Here is a 17,594-nt window from a genome sequence, read left to right as displayed (position 1 = left end):
AAATAAATAAAATCTTTAAAAAAAATTAAAAAAAATATACAGTCTCTTAACAAGGTCATAGAGGTATGATCCAAATTTAGTCCAAAAGCGTAATTTTCAGGTTTTCTAAATCCTAATATTTTCTCTCATTCATTCATTCATATCAAATTACATTTTAGCTTGGAGTAACACTGGGAAATACTTTGGAGATGCTTGATTTCATAAAGCCACTAGGTGGCATCTTTATAGAAATAAAAGCACATTAAAAGAAATACTTATTCTATAAATAAATACTGATATAAATAAAGGTGGATGTTTCATGAAAAATAAAGGTAAGTCATTTGGGGCACTAAATCCTGAGAAAATGCATAAGTTTATTGTGAAAAGTAAAATATGAAATTTAAAAATTACCATTTTCAGAATTGAGAGTCTTTTTCCTATTGGTTTTCAGTTTGCATTCACATTTATCTTGTATAACCAAACAACTATATATTTGTGTGTGTATATATGTGTGTGTGTGTGATTTTGATATGTAATAACCATTTCCACCTGAAGACACTACCTCAGAAACCCACCAATTAAGTTAGGCTCATTATTTTAAGATTGTGTTGTATAAGATCATCTCTACAGCCAACTATAAATAAAATATGAACATACAGTGGTTATCAAGTCACGTTTAACACTGGGAAGTACTTAAAGTTCTCTACCACCAGGTTTTCTTCCCTCTGTCTCTTGCCTCTGTGCTTAAACCCACTTTTTTCATAGCATCCCTAACACTGAGGACAACAAATGATACATTTTAAAGAGAAGACCCAGAAAGGTGAGTGTTTAAAACCAATGGAATTCTCATTACAAACCCACTTTTTTCATAGCATCCCTAACACTGAGGACAACAAATGATACATTTTAAAGAGAAGACCCAGAAAGGTGAGTGTTTAAAACCAATGGAATTCTCATTACTAATAAAATTTAAGGTACATTATGATTTACCTGGTTTGTGCATGAAGGACTAACCCTAGCAGTTATATGAATGCTTCCCCCTCTTTTCTCTGCTCTTTATGAATGGTGGATTCATGAAGTGATTTAAACACATTTGCTTTTATTTAAAACCATTATTAAAGACATATTTGAGAATGTAATGCATATTTTATATTCTTCTGGTAAGAAATCTGTCATAAAATGGGATGAAGACATTGGGCAAAAATGAAATTGGACATTAGGAAGTTCTTGGGGAGATGAGAATGCAATTGGAGCAGAATGCTATAAAGGAATGAAGGCAATGAATATCCGAAGGAAGAATGGACTTTACTATAGACAATAAAAATTTTAATCACTTAGTATTATATGCTTTTTAAATATCAAAAGGTGTTAAACAGCATAAAATAGTGGTTTAAAATCGAGGTTCTGGAATCAGAATGGGTTTAATCCTGGCTCCCCGACTAAACCTCTCTGAGCCTTAGTTACCTCACTGGTAAAATGAGGCTAATCAGTAAAATCCTTGTAAGGATTAAATTAGAAATATATGTTAAGTGCTTAGTAACAAATAATACTTATTAGCTATTATTATGAAGCCACATGATAGTTATCACTACATTGCAATAGGAACATAATTGATCCTTTTCCCCAATAACATGTGCTTCTTTAAAAACCTTAAAGAATTTATAGTGATAGAAAAACACCTTTATAATTCCGTGATTAACAAAAGTTTTGCTTCTCCTGACTTAAAAAAGGGAATAGCTCCTGTCTCCCTTTTTTCTTTGGCAGCCCAGAAACTAAGAGCCAAGTTCTAATTTTAATAAATGCAAGTAGGCACCTACTGCGTACGACTGTGTTCTCCTCTGTCAAGGTCTTCACTCTCACTTTATGTTTACATTTTCGCCAATCCCGATTTTTTATATCTATAAGCCAAATTGCTGTCAGCGTTTGGTTCAGAGAACTGTGCCGTTTCACAAGTGTAAACGAGTTTGGAGAGTAGCGTCCCATTCACTTTGGGATCTACGTAACCTGAACAGGACAGCCCTCCCGGCCGGCTTCCTCCTCCCGCCCCTCCCCCTGCCTCACTGTTCCCCCCGCCGCTCCCCCCTGGCCCCGCCCCTTCCCTCCCCTGCGTTTCTTCCCAGCGAGAGCGCCGCCTCTTCTCGCGGGACCTGAGCGTGGCGGGAGGAGGTGGTGACAGGGCCGTTGCTAGGATATGGCCGGCAACACAGAATACGGCAGGTGCGGACGCTGCTTCCTCCGAGCGCTTCCTGAGAAACCTGCGACCCGAGCAGTTGCTTTTCTCAGTCAGGTAGGAGGACAGGTTTGGGCTGCCGTCTCCTGCCCCCCCCCCAGGGGGGCCTTGAACCAGGGACTACGGCGCTGGACTCCCAGAACTTTGTGCGGGGCGCTTGTCCCGCCTGGGCTCTGGGGACTGCGTGGTCGCTGGAGAATGTTCCACCTCTACTTCAAAAATTGTGCAAAGCATCCCATTTTTCTTGGTTCTTTTTCTGGTTCTGTATCTCAGATTTGGGGTTCGGAAGCAGCAGCATCAAGGTGAGAGGTGTACCTCATCTCCCACCCGGAGTGCTTATCACAGTGATAGTAAAGAAGTAAGACGTGTGTGTAACCCAGATCTGGCGTTAGAAGACGTGTAGGCATCCATGGTGGCATTTCCAGCTTTCACACTTTCCTCCTTGGCACTCTCCTCTCCTCCCATGGTCTTTGCCGTGCCTCCAAAAAAACTTAAAAATTCAACAGGTTTATTTGGTAGAGGCAAAACTGGATCCTTGCCTTACTAGTTACACTAACATTCTAGATACATCAGTGAAATCATGCATTGTTGGTGAAAGAGGGACATTTTGGTATGCAATCATAATAGGGACTGCTTTTTGCTTTTTGAACAATTTTTTAAGATTAAAACATTTACAGTTGAATAGGTAAACGTAAAAATGAAAGTTCAAACAGTAAAAAGAATGTACAGTGAAAATCTGTTTTACACCGGTGTCCTCCCCTCGGCCCTTTATCTTCCACAGTTATTCTATCCGTATACAAATATCTAGTTGCACCTTGAGATGGTAGCTCCTGGCATGTGTTATTTTATTTTATTTTTATTATGTTCAGTTAGCCACTGTATAGTACATCATTAGTATTTGATGTAGTGTTCAGTGATTCATTAGTTGGGTATAACACCCAGTGCTCATCACAACATGTATCCTCCTTAATACCCATCACCCTGTTATCTCATCCCCCCACCTCCCTCCCCTCTGAAACCCAGAATTTGTTTTCCGGGGTCCATGGTCTCTCATGGTTCTTCTCCCTCTCTGATTTCTCCCCCTTCAGATTTCCCTCCTTTCCCCTATGGTCCTCCCTGCTATTGGCATGTGTTTTTGTTGGAGGCAGTCATGGAGGAGATGTGATTGGTGGTTGACCAGTGAACTGAACTGGGGCAATCACAGGCTTCTCCCCTATCCTTAGAATGGACCTCCCACCCAAGGTCCCACTGCTAGGGGCTGCTTCAAGAATCTAGCCTTGAGAGAGTAATGTGCTATTGAGACCATCTAGTCTGGATTCCTGACTGAACCCAGTAAAGGCCTCTATATATAAACTCTTTAAGATTCTGGCTGGTGGGTCCAGAGATCTACTGTCTTGCAGCTGCCAAAGATAAGCTTTGTGTGTAAGTTCCCTCGCTTATTAATCTTGCCACCTACCAGTCTGGAGTGCTGCCTCTTTCTTTGGTTTCTTCTTGCAGTCCGTGTTTGGAGCTCAGTTTTGGATTTTACCCCAGAGAACTCTAGAGGTTGTGAACCATCAACTTTGCTTTTTCCATTAATTGAATCATGAACCATGTAGCTTTCAGAATTGGCTTAGCATGATTCATTTGAGATTCACCCAGGTCGTATCAATAGTTTATTCCTTTTTATTGATGAGTAGTAGTCCATTTTGTGAATGTCTCTTAGTATGTGGATCCATGCCTCAACTGAGGAACATTTGTGTTGTTTCCAGAGTTCGGTGATTAAGAATAAAGGCTTTATAAACTTCTGTGTGCAAATTTGGTATGAATGTAGTTTTTCATTCTATCTGGGTAAAGAATACAGATCGCTGGATCGTATGATACATGTATGTTTAATTTTATAAGAAAACTGACAGTTATTTCAAATGCTGTACCAATTTTCTTTTCCACCATCAAGCTATGAGTTCCACTTGTTTTCATACTCACCAACACTTGATATTGTTGGGCTAAAAAATATGTATTTGAAGTTGCATTTCTTTAATAACTAATGATATTGAGCATCTTTTCAGGTGCTTGTTTTCAGGGCCAGGGCTAGACTGAGGCAATTGAGGCAACTAGGCTCCAATTTTGAGGAGGCATTTAACTTCAGGTGCACCTGCAAGTGTGGCTCAGTGCACACAAGTCACACCTGTGCCACTCTAGGCCTGGCCCCACTTCTTTGCCTTCTGTATATACTCCTTGTTGACTTACCTGCTAACTATTTTACTCATTTTTAAACTGTTACTCTTTTCTTATTGAGTTTTGAGGGTCCTCTATATATTCTCGTTACAAGTCCTTGATCCAAAAAATTGTCTCCCAGGCTATGATTTGTCTTTTTATTATTCTAGTTATGTTTTTTGAAGAGCAGACATTCTTGATTTTGTTGCTGTTTTAGAAGATGACATCTTGGCCATTTGCGGGGAGGATGACCCACCAGATAGAAACAAAAACTTTACCTCAGCCTCTCCAAAGGGTTGGGATGAGTATGTTGCTAGGAGTCAGGGCTTCTTTATGATGCTCTCTCTCTAATCAGACTATTAAGCCCTGTTACAGGAGAAAATACCCAAAAAGAAAATTTTTTGTGGGTGAGAACCTAAAGAGGTTTCTTGAGCTTTTTAAAAATTGAGTTTTTATTCATTTTTTTTTCTAATTTAGTTTTCTTCTTTATTATTTTGGAAGTGTAAAACTTTATTTCAGTTTTTTTATTGGTTGTACTTGAAATTCAGCTGTGCCTATTTAATTTAACAAAGTCTAGGGTTGAGAATATAATCCCTGATACAAATATAGTGATCCAAAGGGGTACGTGCACCCCAATGTTTTTAGCAGCAATGTCCACAATAGCCAAAGTATGGAAAGAGCCAAGATGCCCATCAACAGATGAATGGATAAAGAAGATGTGGTATACACACACACACACACACACACACACACACACAATGGAATATTATGTAGCCATCAAAAAACTGAAATCTTACCATTTGCAATGACATGGATGGAACTAGAGGGTATTAAGCGAAATAAGTCAATCAGAGAAAGATATGTATCATATGATCTCACTGATATGAGGAATTCTTAATCTCAGGAAACAAACTGAGGGTTGCTGGAGTGGTGGGGGGTGGGAGGGCTGGGGTGGCTGGGTGATAGACATTGGGGAGGGTATGTGCTATGGTGAGCGCTGTGAATTGTGTTAAGACTGTTGAATCACAGACCTGTACCTCTGAAACAATACATTATACGTTAAAAAAAAAGAAAAAGATAGTAGGAAGGGAAAAATGAAAGGGGGGAAATTGGAGGGGGAGACGAACCATGAGAGACGATGGACTCTGAGAAACAAACTGAGGGTTCTAGAGGGGAGGGGGATGGGGGATGGGCTAGCCTGGTGATGGGTATTAAAGAGGGCACGTATTTAATGGAGCACTGGGTGTTATATGCAAACAATGAATCATGGAACATTACATCAAAAACTAAGATGTAATGTATGGTGATTAACATACTAAAAAAAGAATATTTACAAAAACAGAGATACGCTGTAAGTATAAAATAAATACTGATTCTGAAGACTCAGTAAGAAAAAAAAAGAATGCATAACATCTCACTAATAATTTTTTCATACTGGTTACATGTTGAAATGATACTATTAAATATATTATTATAGAATAAACAATAAATTATCAAAATTAAAAGAATATCATATCCCTCAATTTTGTAAACACTATAAGAATTTGAGAACAGTTCATTCTCATCTTTCCCTTCCAATTACATGTTCTTATTGTCTAATATTTCAGTTTTCTACTATTATTTTGTGTTGACAGTATTTGTTTGTGTTTACCCGTATGTTTATAATTTATTTGTTCACCTTTCCTTTTGCACTTCGGACTTCTGTTGAGCCCATTTTCCTCTTCCTTCAAGTGTATCCTTCAGAACTTTCTTTAGAGCAGGTATCTTGGTGGTAACTTATTTGTAAATATTTCTATTTTCTTTCTTGAAAGAGAATTTCGCTAGGTGCACAATTCTAGGTTGATAGTTACCGTCTTTTAATTAGTCCATTGTTACCCTGGCTTCTGTATTTCTGGTGAGAAATCTGCAGTGATTTTACTTTTCTTTCCTTTGTATTGATGTTAGGAAATTAATATCCTTCAAAACAGTAGATGATATGTCCTTTATCACTATATGCTTTCCGGACCTTCTCTTTGTTATTTGTAATGTAATTACAGTGTATATGGCTTTGACTTATTTTTACTTATCCCATTGGGTGTATATTTATGTTATGCCTCTTGGATCTTTGGATCCATATTTTTCATCAGTTTTGTAAAATTCTCAGCCATCACCTTTAAAAATATTTTCTCTCTTCTATCTTTTTGTTTTCTCTGTGATTCCAGTTTGGCATATAGTAGATCGGGGCTGGCAGACTTTTTTTGGAAAGGGCTTCTCAGGCCACATATAGTTTTGGTTGCATATTCTTTGTTATTTTTTTATTTTAAAAGTACAAAACCATTCTCAGCTCACAGCGAGATATACTTAGTAAAATATGCTAGAGTTTTTCTCTTTTGCATGGCCCTTAATCTCTCATATTTTTCATATCCTTATCTCTTTGCAGCATTCTATATAAAATCCTTTTATTTATCTTCTAGTTTACTAATTCTCTCTTCAACTCTAATGCTATATTCATTGAATTCAACAAATACATATTTTTATTCCAGATATTCCACATTTTTGGAAATTTGTCATCTAGTAGCCAGAGAACTTCACTAAGGTTTTTTTTTTTCTGTCTGTAAGGATTTGTGCTTAATTTGTTAGCCCCAAACACAGCTTTCCCACCTCAATACTGTTCTAAATTTTTATCTGCCCCTGCTGTTGCCACAGAAATATGCCTCAAGGCCACTTCTATTCTCCCTTCCTGGCTGCCAGCTTCTATACTTAGGCTCCCTGCTTGTACCTGGCTCCTCAGTGCTCTGATCCAGTTCCTGCCCCTGCAGCCTGGCTGTTGGCTGCCCTAGCCCACTCTGGCCCAAGGTCCTGGATGCTGTCATACTGTCTCCCAAGCCAAAGCTCTTGGTTGTTGTGCCTCAAGGCCCTAGTCAGCTCCAAGAGCAATTCACATTTGTTTGTTGATAAGTTTGTTTTGGGGAACAAAGGTCATTGGAGACTTGCTATAGTTTGTGAGAACAAAACTACTACAGAGAGTGATACTATCCAGGGTATGGTTGCTGTGGAGCTGGCAGATTCCTTGGAGCTTCTAATCAGTTGTAATCCCAGAAGCATAAATCCTGTGTTAGTTTGTATTCAGGAAAAAAAGCTATTCAAATAAGTCCTTTCACAAGGCATTGTTCTTTGAATAAGGAAGAGGTGACAATATATTTTAAAATATTTTTCAGTATATTCTAGACAGATTTTTCTCAAATTGATTGTGTTTTGAGGTTCTCTTTTGGTATAATTTTTACTTTCTGTGGTGTTTTTATTAAGAATTCATCAATGCTTTTTCCCGATGCCATTACTAATCAGTATTTTAAAAAAATAATGAGCAACATTGCAGTATGTTGTGAACATTGCTGTATACCACCAATGAATTTGATATTTGGTGTAGAGATTTTTATGTGTTGTAAATGTATTTATTTTTCTTGGTTCAGGAAAATGTCTGATCAGGAAGAAGAATTTGATTCTCAGAATGTTGTTAATGCATCAGAAGAAAATGAAGATGCTTTTGAGATTGTCAGTATTCCAGTTCCCTCAGAAGAGTTTCCAGAGTCAGATCAAACAGAAGATAATGAATCTGAAGTTGAACCATCCAGTGAGGGCCCTACAACACATGTTAAGGAGGAAAGTTACCAGAGCTTATTGAACGTGGAACCAGAAGATGAAGAACAACTCATGGAAGAAGCTTTGTTGCCCAAACAAGTTTCATATTCTCCCAGAAATTCTACAGAGCACTATGTAACTAAAGATGATAATGCAATGCAGTCAGCCAGACGGTATTCAAATGCTGGATCTCTGGCATTTCTGGATAAGATAAAGGCTATAAAGGAATCTCTGAAAGCATCAGTGAAAGATCCTTTAGCAACAGGTATTACCTAGGGAAGATAAGAATTTCTTTTCCTAATTTTGAAGAATGGTAGCTTTTTCAGATTTGTTTTGCTTGAAGATTTGTTTTATATTTGATATTACATTACTTTCCCTTTCCTTTATCCACCAAACTTCTGTAGCTACTGCCACTTGATCTCTTAATTAAGTGTGAAGGTACTCTATTCTGTACTATCTATTTTCCTAAATAGATGAATACCATTAAATTTTAAGTTGATATTGATCCATTTTTTTTCTAAAGTAGGTTTTTAAAATGTTTAGGGACCTTGGAAAATGGACAAATTCTTGAGTATAATTGTAATTCTTTTGCATGCCTCTTTGGAATTAATTGTTCATAGCTAGCAAGAAAGAGTTGGAATGGCACTTGACTCCAGATTTCCTAGTTTCATATCCAGTGCTCATTCTTCATATCTTGTTACTTTTACATATTTCCATACTTCTGCTTAGGGTTAACTTTATATTTAGCTTCAGAGAAATTGTTGTTGTCTTGCATTATTGGTTAATTTTAAAGGCATAATGTTCATGGCATGTAGGAGTTATTACTACATTGTTGGCAACAAAGCGAAAGTGGAGCAGTAAGAAGGTGATTACACCTAGAACCAGCCTAGTTGGCTGATTAACTGATTGCTCCTTTTCCCTCTTGTCCATAAGTTTTGAAATTGTTCATCCATAGGGTGGAGAACATGGGTCATCATTTAACAGTAATAACAGCAGCTTAGTTTGGCTGGTAAAATGTAGCTTTTGAATCCAGTAGAGTACTTTACGCTTGTGTCATGTGTCCAAACAAGTGAAGGATGAGAAGGAAGAAGGAGAGGAAATTAATCAAGCCCAATTATACCTAACTGAAGCTGTTATCCCTCAGTTTTAACTATTCACTGTAAATTTGGGTTTATTTATTTATTTGTTTGTTTCAAAAGCTATTTTTTTTATTAAGTTCCATTAGCCAACATATAGTACATCATTAGTTTTTGATGTAGTGTTCAGTGATTCATTAGTTGCATATAACACCCAGTGCTCATCACGTCACATGCCCTCCCGAATACCCATCACCCAGTTACCCAATCCCTCCACCCCTTCCCTTCTGCAACCCTCAGTTTGTTTCCCAGCCTCCAGAGTCTCTCATGGCTTGTCTCCCTCTCTGATTTCTTCGTATTCAGTTTTCCTTCCCTTCCCCTATGGGTCCTCTGCATATGAGTGAAACCATATGATAATTTTCCTTCTCTGCTTGACTTTTTTCATTTAGCATAATACCTTCCAGTTCCATCCATGTCAATGCAAATGGTAGGTATTCATCCTTTCTGATGGCTGAGTAATATTCTATTGTATATATGAACCACATCTTCTTTATCCATTCTTCCGTTGAAGGACATCTCAGTTCCTTCCACAGTTTGGCTATTGTGGACATTGCTGCTATGAGCATTGGGGTGCCCCTTCTTTTCACTACATCTGTATCTTTGGGGTAAATACCCAGTAGTGCAGTTGCTGGGTCGTAGGGTAGCTCTATTTTTAACGTCTTAAGGAACCTCCATACTGTTTTCTAGAGTGGCTGTACCAGCTTGCATTCCCACCAACAGTGTAAGAGGGTTCCCCTTGGTATCCAAGATCTATAAAGAACGTACTAAAATCAACACCCAAAAACAAATAATCCAGTCAAGAAGACATGTTTGTTTGTTTGTTTGTTTTTTGAAGTAATCTCTATGCCCAACGTGGGACTCAAACTTGCAGCTCTGAGATCAGGAGTCATGTGTTTTACTGACTGAGCCAGCCAGGTACCCCCTGGGCTCCATTTTTTGATATTTCTATGATTGCCTGATACTGTAGTATATAACAAGCACATGGTGATTAGAATAAAGTTGTTTTGGTTCTGTACTTTCTGAGGCTCACAAATTCCTTCACACACCTCCCCTTCCCAAAGCTTAGGAAGTCACTGCTATGAAAATGTTAAAATATATTAATCATAGAATTTTGAATCTATAAAACAACTAAAATAGCTTTGTGATAATTTAACATCTATGAGAGTATTTTCTTTGTTGATAGCTGTGAAAATAAGTTTTAACAATATCAAAGAACCTCAGCATCAACAACGCCTAGTTAAATTTTATTCTGGGATTATTGATAAATGTCTCATTTAGCTTTATGAAAATTGTCATGTATTAGGAATCTAGAAATATACAAAACTTTTTCTGCCTACAGTGTACACTCTGCCCTCCATCTTACTTATTACTCACTTCTTACCTCTTACTTATTACATCTTCTCCATTAAAATTTAAAGTCTGTAGATGTAAAAGAAGAAAATTTGCCCCATTATAATAAGCTTTTAAAAAGTGTTTCTTTATTATCAACATGTAAGTGCCTTGATTTTCTATTTTATAGAATGGGTAGTGAACCACATAATGTCTATTTTTGTGAAAAGTAGATTTGTATGTAGTTATTCTAGATATTTGTAATGAACAGTGATTTTCTGTTTTACATTTTGTCAACTATAGACATAAATCAATTATGGGAAGAAGAATGGACTTAGATACCTTTTTCTTTTTTTTTTTTTTAAGATTTTATTTATTTGACAGAGAGAGACACAGCGAGAGAGGGAACACAAGCAGGGGGAGTGGGAGAGGGAGAAACAGGCTTCCTGCAGAGCAGGGAGCCCGATGGGCTCCCAGGACCCTGGGATCATGACCTGAGCCGAAGGCAGATGCTTAATGAGTGAACCACCCAGGCACCCCTTAGATACCTTTTTCTTTGAAAATTTCTCTGTTGGATTTTCTTAATTTCATGAATATGCACTGCTTTACTGATGCATGCTATCAATATGTAATCAAAGAATGCACATGGCACATCATAACTTCAGGGACACCCTCTAGGTCTCTGGGTCTCCTGTCCCAATACTCAGTACACAAAATGCTTGATTTTTCTGAAATGTTCCTCTCTTTATATCTGAGTAATATAATGCCAGATACCAATACCAGATTAGTACCAATTAATACCAATACAATACCAAATATTGGGACTCTTGAAAAGCAGTTTAGTTTTATTTCCTATTTCTTGTGGTATTCTGAGCAAAAAGGTGATCCTGAATGTGCACTGATCCTCAGAGCAGTGAATGGAAAAAAGATCGGAACTGGAAGCTGGGGATTGGGGAACAGGTACTGACCACTGATGCTAATTCTTGAGATTCTGGATTAATCTGCAAAAGAAAATCTGAGTGTCACTTCTCATAGAAATTAAAAAGTAACTCTTACCATGGAAGTGCAGTTGGGGAACATGGCAAAGGCAGTCTGCATTCTATGTGACTAAAAATTCCTCCATCATTCTCTATCTGCTTATGGACTGTAGGTTGCTGACCATTGCTTTTGACTATGGTTCTTTCTTTTCTCTTTTTATCTACAGTAAAAGTTGTACTTTTTCCTCTGGGCCAGGAAATTATAATGCCTTTTAAAATAGACATCATTGTAAAATACCTCAAGGATCATTTTTCATACTTACTAAAGATCCCATCTAATGTACTGCAGATCAGATATTCAGGTAAGCTTGGAAGCTAATAAAACTTACCAAGACTTCTTTAGTTTTATCATGTAAATAATCAAGATCTTTGATTTGTTAAATGAAATATATTGATATCTACTGTTTGAACATTATATTGTGATTATGCATTCATTCAACACATTTTTATTGGGGACATATTTGTTCTAAATACTTAGCTAAGAACTGAAGATGTAAAGAAACATGAAACAAAATCTTTGCTCTCAAATTGTTTACAGACTAGTCAGAAAGACGATGTATGCAATAGTTACCACATAATGTGTAAATGTTTTAATGGAGATATGCACAAAAAACTGTGGAGAACAGAGAGGAAAGAAACTGGGAGAGTCTAGAATGCTTCATTTAATAAAAGTGATAATATTTGTGCTAAGTTCCAAAGAGGTGAGAAAATCTGGGACTCTGGGTGAAGTTGTAAGAAGCTTAGAGTGGCTAGAAGTAGATTCTGTGTGGGGAGTGGGAGACAATGAGGTTAAAAGAAGTTGATGAGGAATGAGTATGGTTAGAATAAGACAAGGACTAGAAATGGTTTATCTATCTGTCTTTATACACTAAGGTCAATTCACATTCCCATGGTGTTCAAGTTTATTTATATTTTATGGGCAGTATTGAGCAGCCCACTTTATAGTAGCCTTGTGTCACAAGAGGACATAGTCTTTGTATCTGTGAAAGAGTGAGCGAGAGCAACATAGCTAAATAAATGTTTCTATAGAATATGCACAGCAACTAATATTTTAGTTTTGAAGTTTTGGTATTAACTTATAAAGATGCCACAAAAACGTTTCTAGGGAAATAAAAACATTTTTTTTTGTGGGAAAATCCTAAATACTAAAAAGGAGTAAGCCATACCTATTAAATTCCTCCTCGTCAAATCAGAGAAAACAATCAGTTCAATTTCAAAATTATTTTTAGAAAACTATTATAATGAATGTGCTGTAATACTAAGATGCTCATGTGTTCAACTGATTATTAAAGCTTGGGTCGGGAAACAGCACTAAAATTTAAATAGTTATTAGTAATAACAATCACGATGGTTAATTTATTGAGATGTACTGTGTGCTAGTCCATCTACAAAATGTTTTGCCTGCATTATCACATTTTCATTCAGTTCATACAACAACCAACAGTGAGGTAGGTATTATTAAATTTTTTTTGAAGGAAGGAAACTAAAATTTGGGAAACTTGTACAAATTCACACAGCTAATGAGTGGTAGAATCTGAACTTAAATATAGGTATGACTCCCAAAAGGGAATTTGAAACTGCTTGCTTGGCATTAACTATAAGATGAAGTTCAAAATTGGAGAAGAGAGAGCACTTTGAGACTGGAGTAGCTAGCCAGTGGTACCTGAGACTCTCTCTGTTCTTTGTACTTCATGACCAACCTTTATGTGTAGGTGCCAGTCATCACCACTGGGTAACAGGCTTATGTCAGCCATGGTAATAAAAGAGCTTGATTCTATGTCAACTGGTCTTTAACACAGGTGTTTTTTTCTAGTACTAGAATTGGAGTTCAAATTTGGTGGGACTAAGCCTCCTATACAAACTAGAGGAATGAAGAGGGCTCTGGGAATCTATGTTAGTTTCCTATGGCTGTTGTAATGATTAACCACAAGCTTAATAACACATGATTTCTCTTATAGTCCTGGATGTCAGAAATCGTAGATCAGTTTCACTCAGATGAAACCAACATGTGGGCAGGGCTGTTCTCCCTCTAGAGGTTCTGGGGAGAATCTCCTCCCTTGTCTTTTCCAGCTTCTAGAGTTGTACGCCATGCATTCATTGGCCCATGGCCCCCTCCTCCATCTTTAAAGCAAGCAGCAGAGCATCTTCACGTCTCTCTCTGCTTCTGTTTTATCATCTTCTCCTCTGTAGTCAAATCTCCCTTCCTTCCTCTCTATGGGCATTTGTGATTACATTCAGGACCCACCTAGATAATCCAGGATAATCTCTCCATCTCAAAATTTTTAACTTAGTAAAATTTGCAGTCATCTTTGCTATATAAGTTAGCATTCATAGGTTCAGGGGATTAGGACATGGATATATTCTGGGGCAACCTATCACATAGTCCATATAATATTCATGTTAATTTTTTAAGTTAAGAATTTGGGGTGTGAAATTGAAACTTATGGATCTTTGTGCTTTCTTAAACATAGCTAAAATAGACTGGTGGTATCTGATATATTTCTAAGAACAAGTGTAACAAAATCTTTGCTATGTCCAAATTACTAATTGTAATTTAGGAAGACCATGCATTGGAAGAGTGATAGAGATTCTATCAAAACAGCAGCCAAGGCGCCTGGGTGGCTCAGATGGTTGAGCGTCTGCCTTCGGCTCAGGTCATGATTCCAGAGTCCTGGGATCAAGTCCCGCATCGAGCTCCCTGCTCCTTGGGAGCCTGCTTCTCCCTCTGCCTCTCTCTCTCTCTCTCTCTCATGAATAAATAAATAAAAATCTTAAAAAAAAAAACAGCCAATAACATTATACATAGTTTTGTATTCCTTAAAATAGATAAGTAAACTTTGAGTAAATTTACAGAATAAACCAATGAAAGGAGAGAGAATTAAAAAAGATATAAAATAACATAGAAATAAAGTAATGTACACTTTTTCCAGCACAAACCTGAGACTTAACTTCACTTTTTCATGAATTTATTTACATGAGTTCCTGATTATAGAAACAGAACGGGAAGGATGGAACTCTGAGTATATGCTTTTCCGCACTGGAGAGAGGAATGGGTATGAAAATAATCAAATTTTCCCTGATATAGATATGTCCTGTATTTACATATAACACATTGTGATTTTTTTAGAGAGTCAATGTTTAGAGTATGCTCATAGAGTATGTTTTTTATTTTTAAATAGTTATAGAGTTGCATGGTTATTATGTATTTGTATTTCTGATGAGAAATCCTGTGAGCATTGTAGTTTTACTTATAATGCTGAATTCTTGCATCTTAACTTTTCCCATTGTGGTGTTTTCTGTACTAACATTTCAGCAAGGGGTGGACATCATCAATATTCTATTCAGTAATTGAACTTCATGCGTTCATATAATCATCTTTGATGTTTTCCATCCCCTTAAAATGAGTATGTATAGTTATTTCTTTGTCATAACACTTCTAATTTCATGTCATTTTTAGGAATGATTCTTAAAAATAATGAGACTCTACTGCAACATGGAGTTAAGCCACAAGATATTGTACAAGTGGAAATTTTTTCTACAGATCCAGATCTATTTCCAATCAAAAGAATACATGGATTAAATGATGCCTCTCAAATCATAACTGTCAGAGTACAAACTGGTTAGTTATATGATGTCTTTTAGATAAAGTATTTTAGAGTCCCTTTGTAGGTGAACTTTCATTCAATCTTGGTTTTACCTCCTTAGGTATTACTAAGTACCAGGAGGTAGCTGTTGAGATTATAAAATCTGACTTTCACAAACCATTTCTTGGTGGATTCAGACATAAAATAACAGGAATGGAATATCACAATGCTGGAACACAAACTGTACCTAAAAAGATTCCTGAAAAAGACAACGTATTTTGTAGGGATACCCAGGTAATATTTTTATTTTTCTATGTAGGTTTTGAAACTGCAGAATCAACAAATGTTCTGTGTACCGCTCTAAAATTAAAAATTTACCCATTTGCCATGATGTGGATGGAGCTAAAGAGTATTATGCTAAGTGAAATAAATCAGTCAGAGAAAGAAATACCATGTGATTTCATTCATATGTGGAATTTAAGAAACAAAACAAACAAGCAAAGGGAAAAAGAGAGAGAGAGGCAAACCAAAAAACAGACTCTTAACTATGGAGAACAAACTGATGTTTACCAGAGGGGAGGAGGTGAGGGGATAGGTAAATAGGTAATGGGGATTAAGGAGTACACTTGTGATGTATAAAGTGTTCAATCTCTACATTGTACATCTGAAGCTAATATTACACTGTATGTTAACTAACTGGAATTTATTTATTTATTTATTTATTTTTTTTATTTTTTAAAGATTTTATTTATTTGAGAGAGAGAGAATGAGAGATAGAGAGCACGAGAGGGAAGAGGGTCAGAGGGAGAAGCAGACTCCCTGCTGAGCAGGGAGCCCGATGTGGGACTCGATCCTGGGACTCCAGCATCATGACCTGAGCCGAAGGCAGTCGCTTAACCAACTGAGCCACCCAGGCGCCCACTAACTGGAATTTAAATAAAAACTTAAAAAATTAAGTTAAAATCTTCCAAGGAATTATATGGTAGTTCAAATAATAACAGAAAATTAACTGAACACAGAAAAATGTGCTCTTTACTCACTTAGATGTGTATATAATGGATATTTAAATTTTTTTTTAAAGATTTTATTTATTTATTTGCCAGAGAGAGAGAGATAGCGAGAGCAGGAACACAAGCAGGGGGAGTTGGAGAGGGAGAAGCGGGCTTCCCGCTGAGCAGGGAGCCTGATGTGGGACTCGATCCCAGGACTCTGGGATCATGACCTGAGCCGAAGGCAGACGCTTAATGACTGAGCCACCCAGGCGCCCTGGATATTTAAATTTTTATGTTTTTATTTTAGACAGTTTTTCAGAGAAAAAAGCTCCAACAGACTACAAATACAACATCCACACAGATGACTAAAATTGGTGTGTATGTATCAAATATGACTGATAAACTGGTAACACCAGGAAAATATTTTTCGGCAGCAGAATACCATGCTCAAAGATTACAGGCGGTAAGATAACTTTTATTATGAGTGAATACTAAAAATGAAATAAATGAGCCAGTTCTGTGTGCGTCTATGTGTGTTTCCTTAAGCCACACTAGCTTACGAAACAACCCACATGGGTGTTGTTAAAGAAAAAATTATTCATAACACATATTAAAAATGGTAAGGCAGACTTTATTTAAGAGGGGCTACGACAATGGAGTTTTGTGGTAGGGAAGACAGACTGGGCTCAACTCTAAATACAAGGAAAAGTGGAAATTTATGGCCAAGGAGTAGGGTAGGGGTCAATGGGTGGCAAATTACTAAGAAAACATCAGGGGTAAGGGAAGATTCTGGCTAAACCATTCTAACAGGATATTTTATTGAAGACAGGCCAGAGTGATTAGGCATCATCTGGGGGGATATATTGTAAGTTAAGGAGCCTCATTAAATATTGAGGATGGGATTCTGGTTAAACTGACTTAGCAGGCTTTTGCTAAAATTGAACAATGCAGAGATGATCACAGAAGCCCAACAGTTGAGGCCTAATTGAAAAACTGCTCAGAGGAGCCTGATTAGAGTTTGGTCAAGGAGAGAATCTTTATCAGTGCAAGTTATGTTTCATTGGCATTAAAAGCAGTTTTTAATCTCCAGTCTCCCCCCAGTAAAAGGAACATAATCCTAAATGCTCCTAATCCTTCCCTTTCCCTTAGGATTCCCAAGGGTTTGTGTGTTACCTTTGGCCATTATTAGCTTTGTCTTCTCTATACCTTGGCCTTAATCCTTGGGACAGTAGAATCACCTAGGGAGCTTTCCAGAGTAATTGAAACCAAAAGGACACTAAAGTCTGTTTTCTCTGATATTAATATAGCCACTCCATCCCTTTTATGTTATTATTTGCGTGGTCTATCTTTTTCTGTCCTTTTACTTTCAACCTATTTGAGTCTTAATCTAGAATATCTCTCTCATAGACAGCATATAATTGGATCTTGTCTTTTTATCCAGTCTGATAATCTCTACCTTGTGATTGGAGTGTTTAATACATTTATATTTAATG

The 17,594-nt window shown here is 37.1% G+C and overlaps 1 protein-coding gene across 4 annotated transcripts in view; it reads left to right on the top strand.

The window, feature by feature from the left end:
- The first annotated feature begins 2,176 nt into the window (after positions 1 to 2,176).
- The window catches only part of IQUB (IQ motif and ubiquitin domain containing), a 207,990-nt gene continuing 192,572 nt past the window's right edge, over positions 2,177 to 17,594 (top strand). For all 4 annotated transcript variants that reach the window (XR_012380306.1, XR_012380305.1, XM_073899138.1 and 1 more), the window contains exons 1-6: positions 2,177 to 2,266; positions 7,855 to 8,288; positions 11,693 to 11,827; positions 14,983 to 15,144; positions 15,231 to 15,403; positions 16,409 to 16,564. Coding sequence is in view for 2 of the 4 variants with exons in the window: in XM_073899138.1 (XP_073755239.1) it covers positions 7,859 to 8,288; positions 11,693 to 11,827; positions 14,983 to 15,144; positions 15,231 to 15,403; positions 16,409 to 16,564 (1,056 nt within the window). In the remaining 2 variants the exon portion in view is untranslated. The remainder of the gene's footprint in view (positions 2,267 to 7,854; positions 8,289 to 11,692; positions 11,828 to 14,982; positions 15,145 to 15,230; positions 15,404 to 16,408; positions 16,565 to 17,594) is intronic.

The sequence above is a fragment of the Callorhinus ursinus genome, unplaced genomic scaffold (assembly GCF_003265705.2).
Source record: "Callorhinus ursinus isolate GAN/ISIS: 27379988/994484 unplaced genomic scaffold, GSC_fseal_2.0 scaffold12, whole genome shotgun sequence".
In the NCBI taxonomy this organism is placed as follows: domain Eukaryota; kingdom Metazoa; phylum Chordata; class Mammalia; order Carnivora; family Otariidae; genus Callorhinus; species Callorhinus ursinus.
Note: the sequence above shows the minus strand (reverse complement) of the source record. Positions and strands in the feature narration are given on the sequence as shown.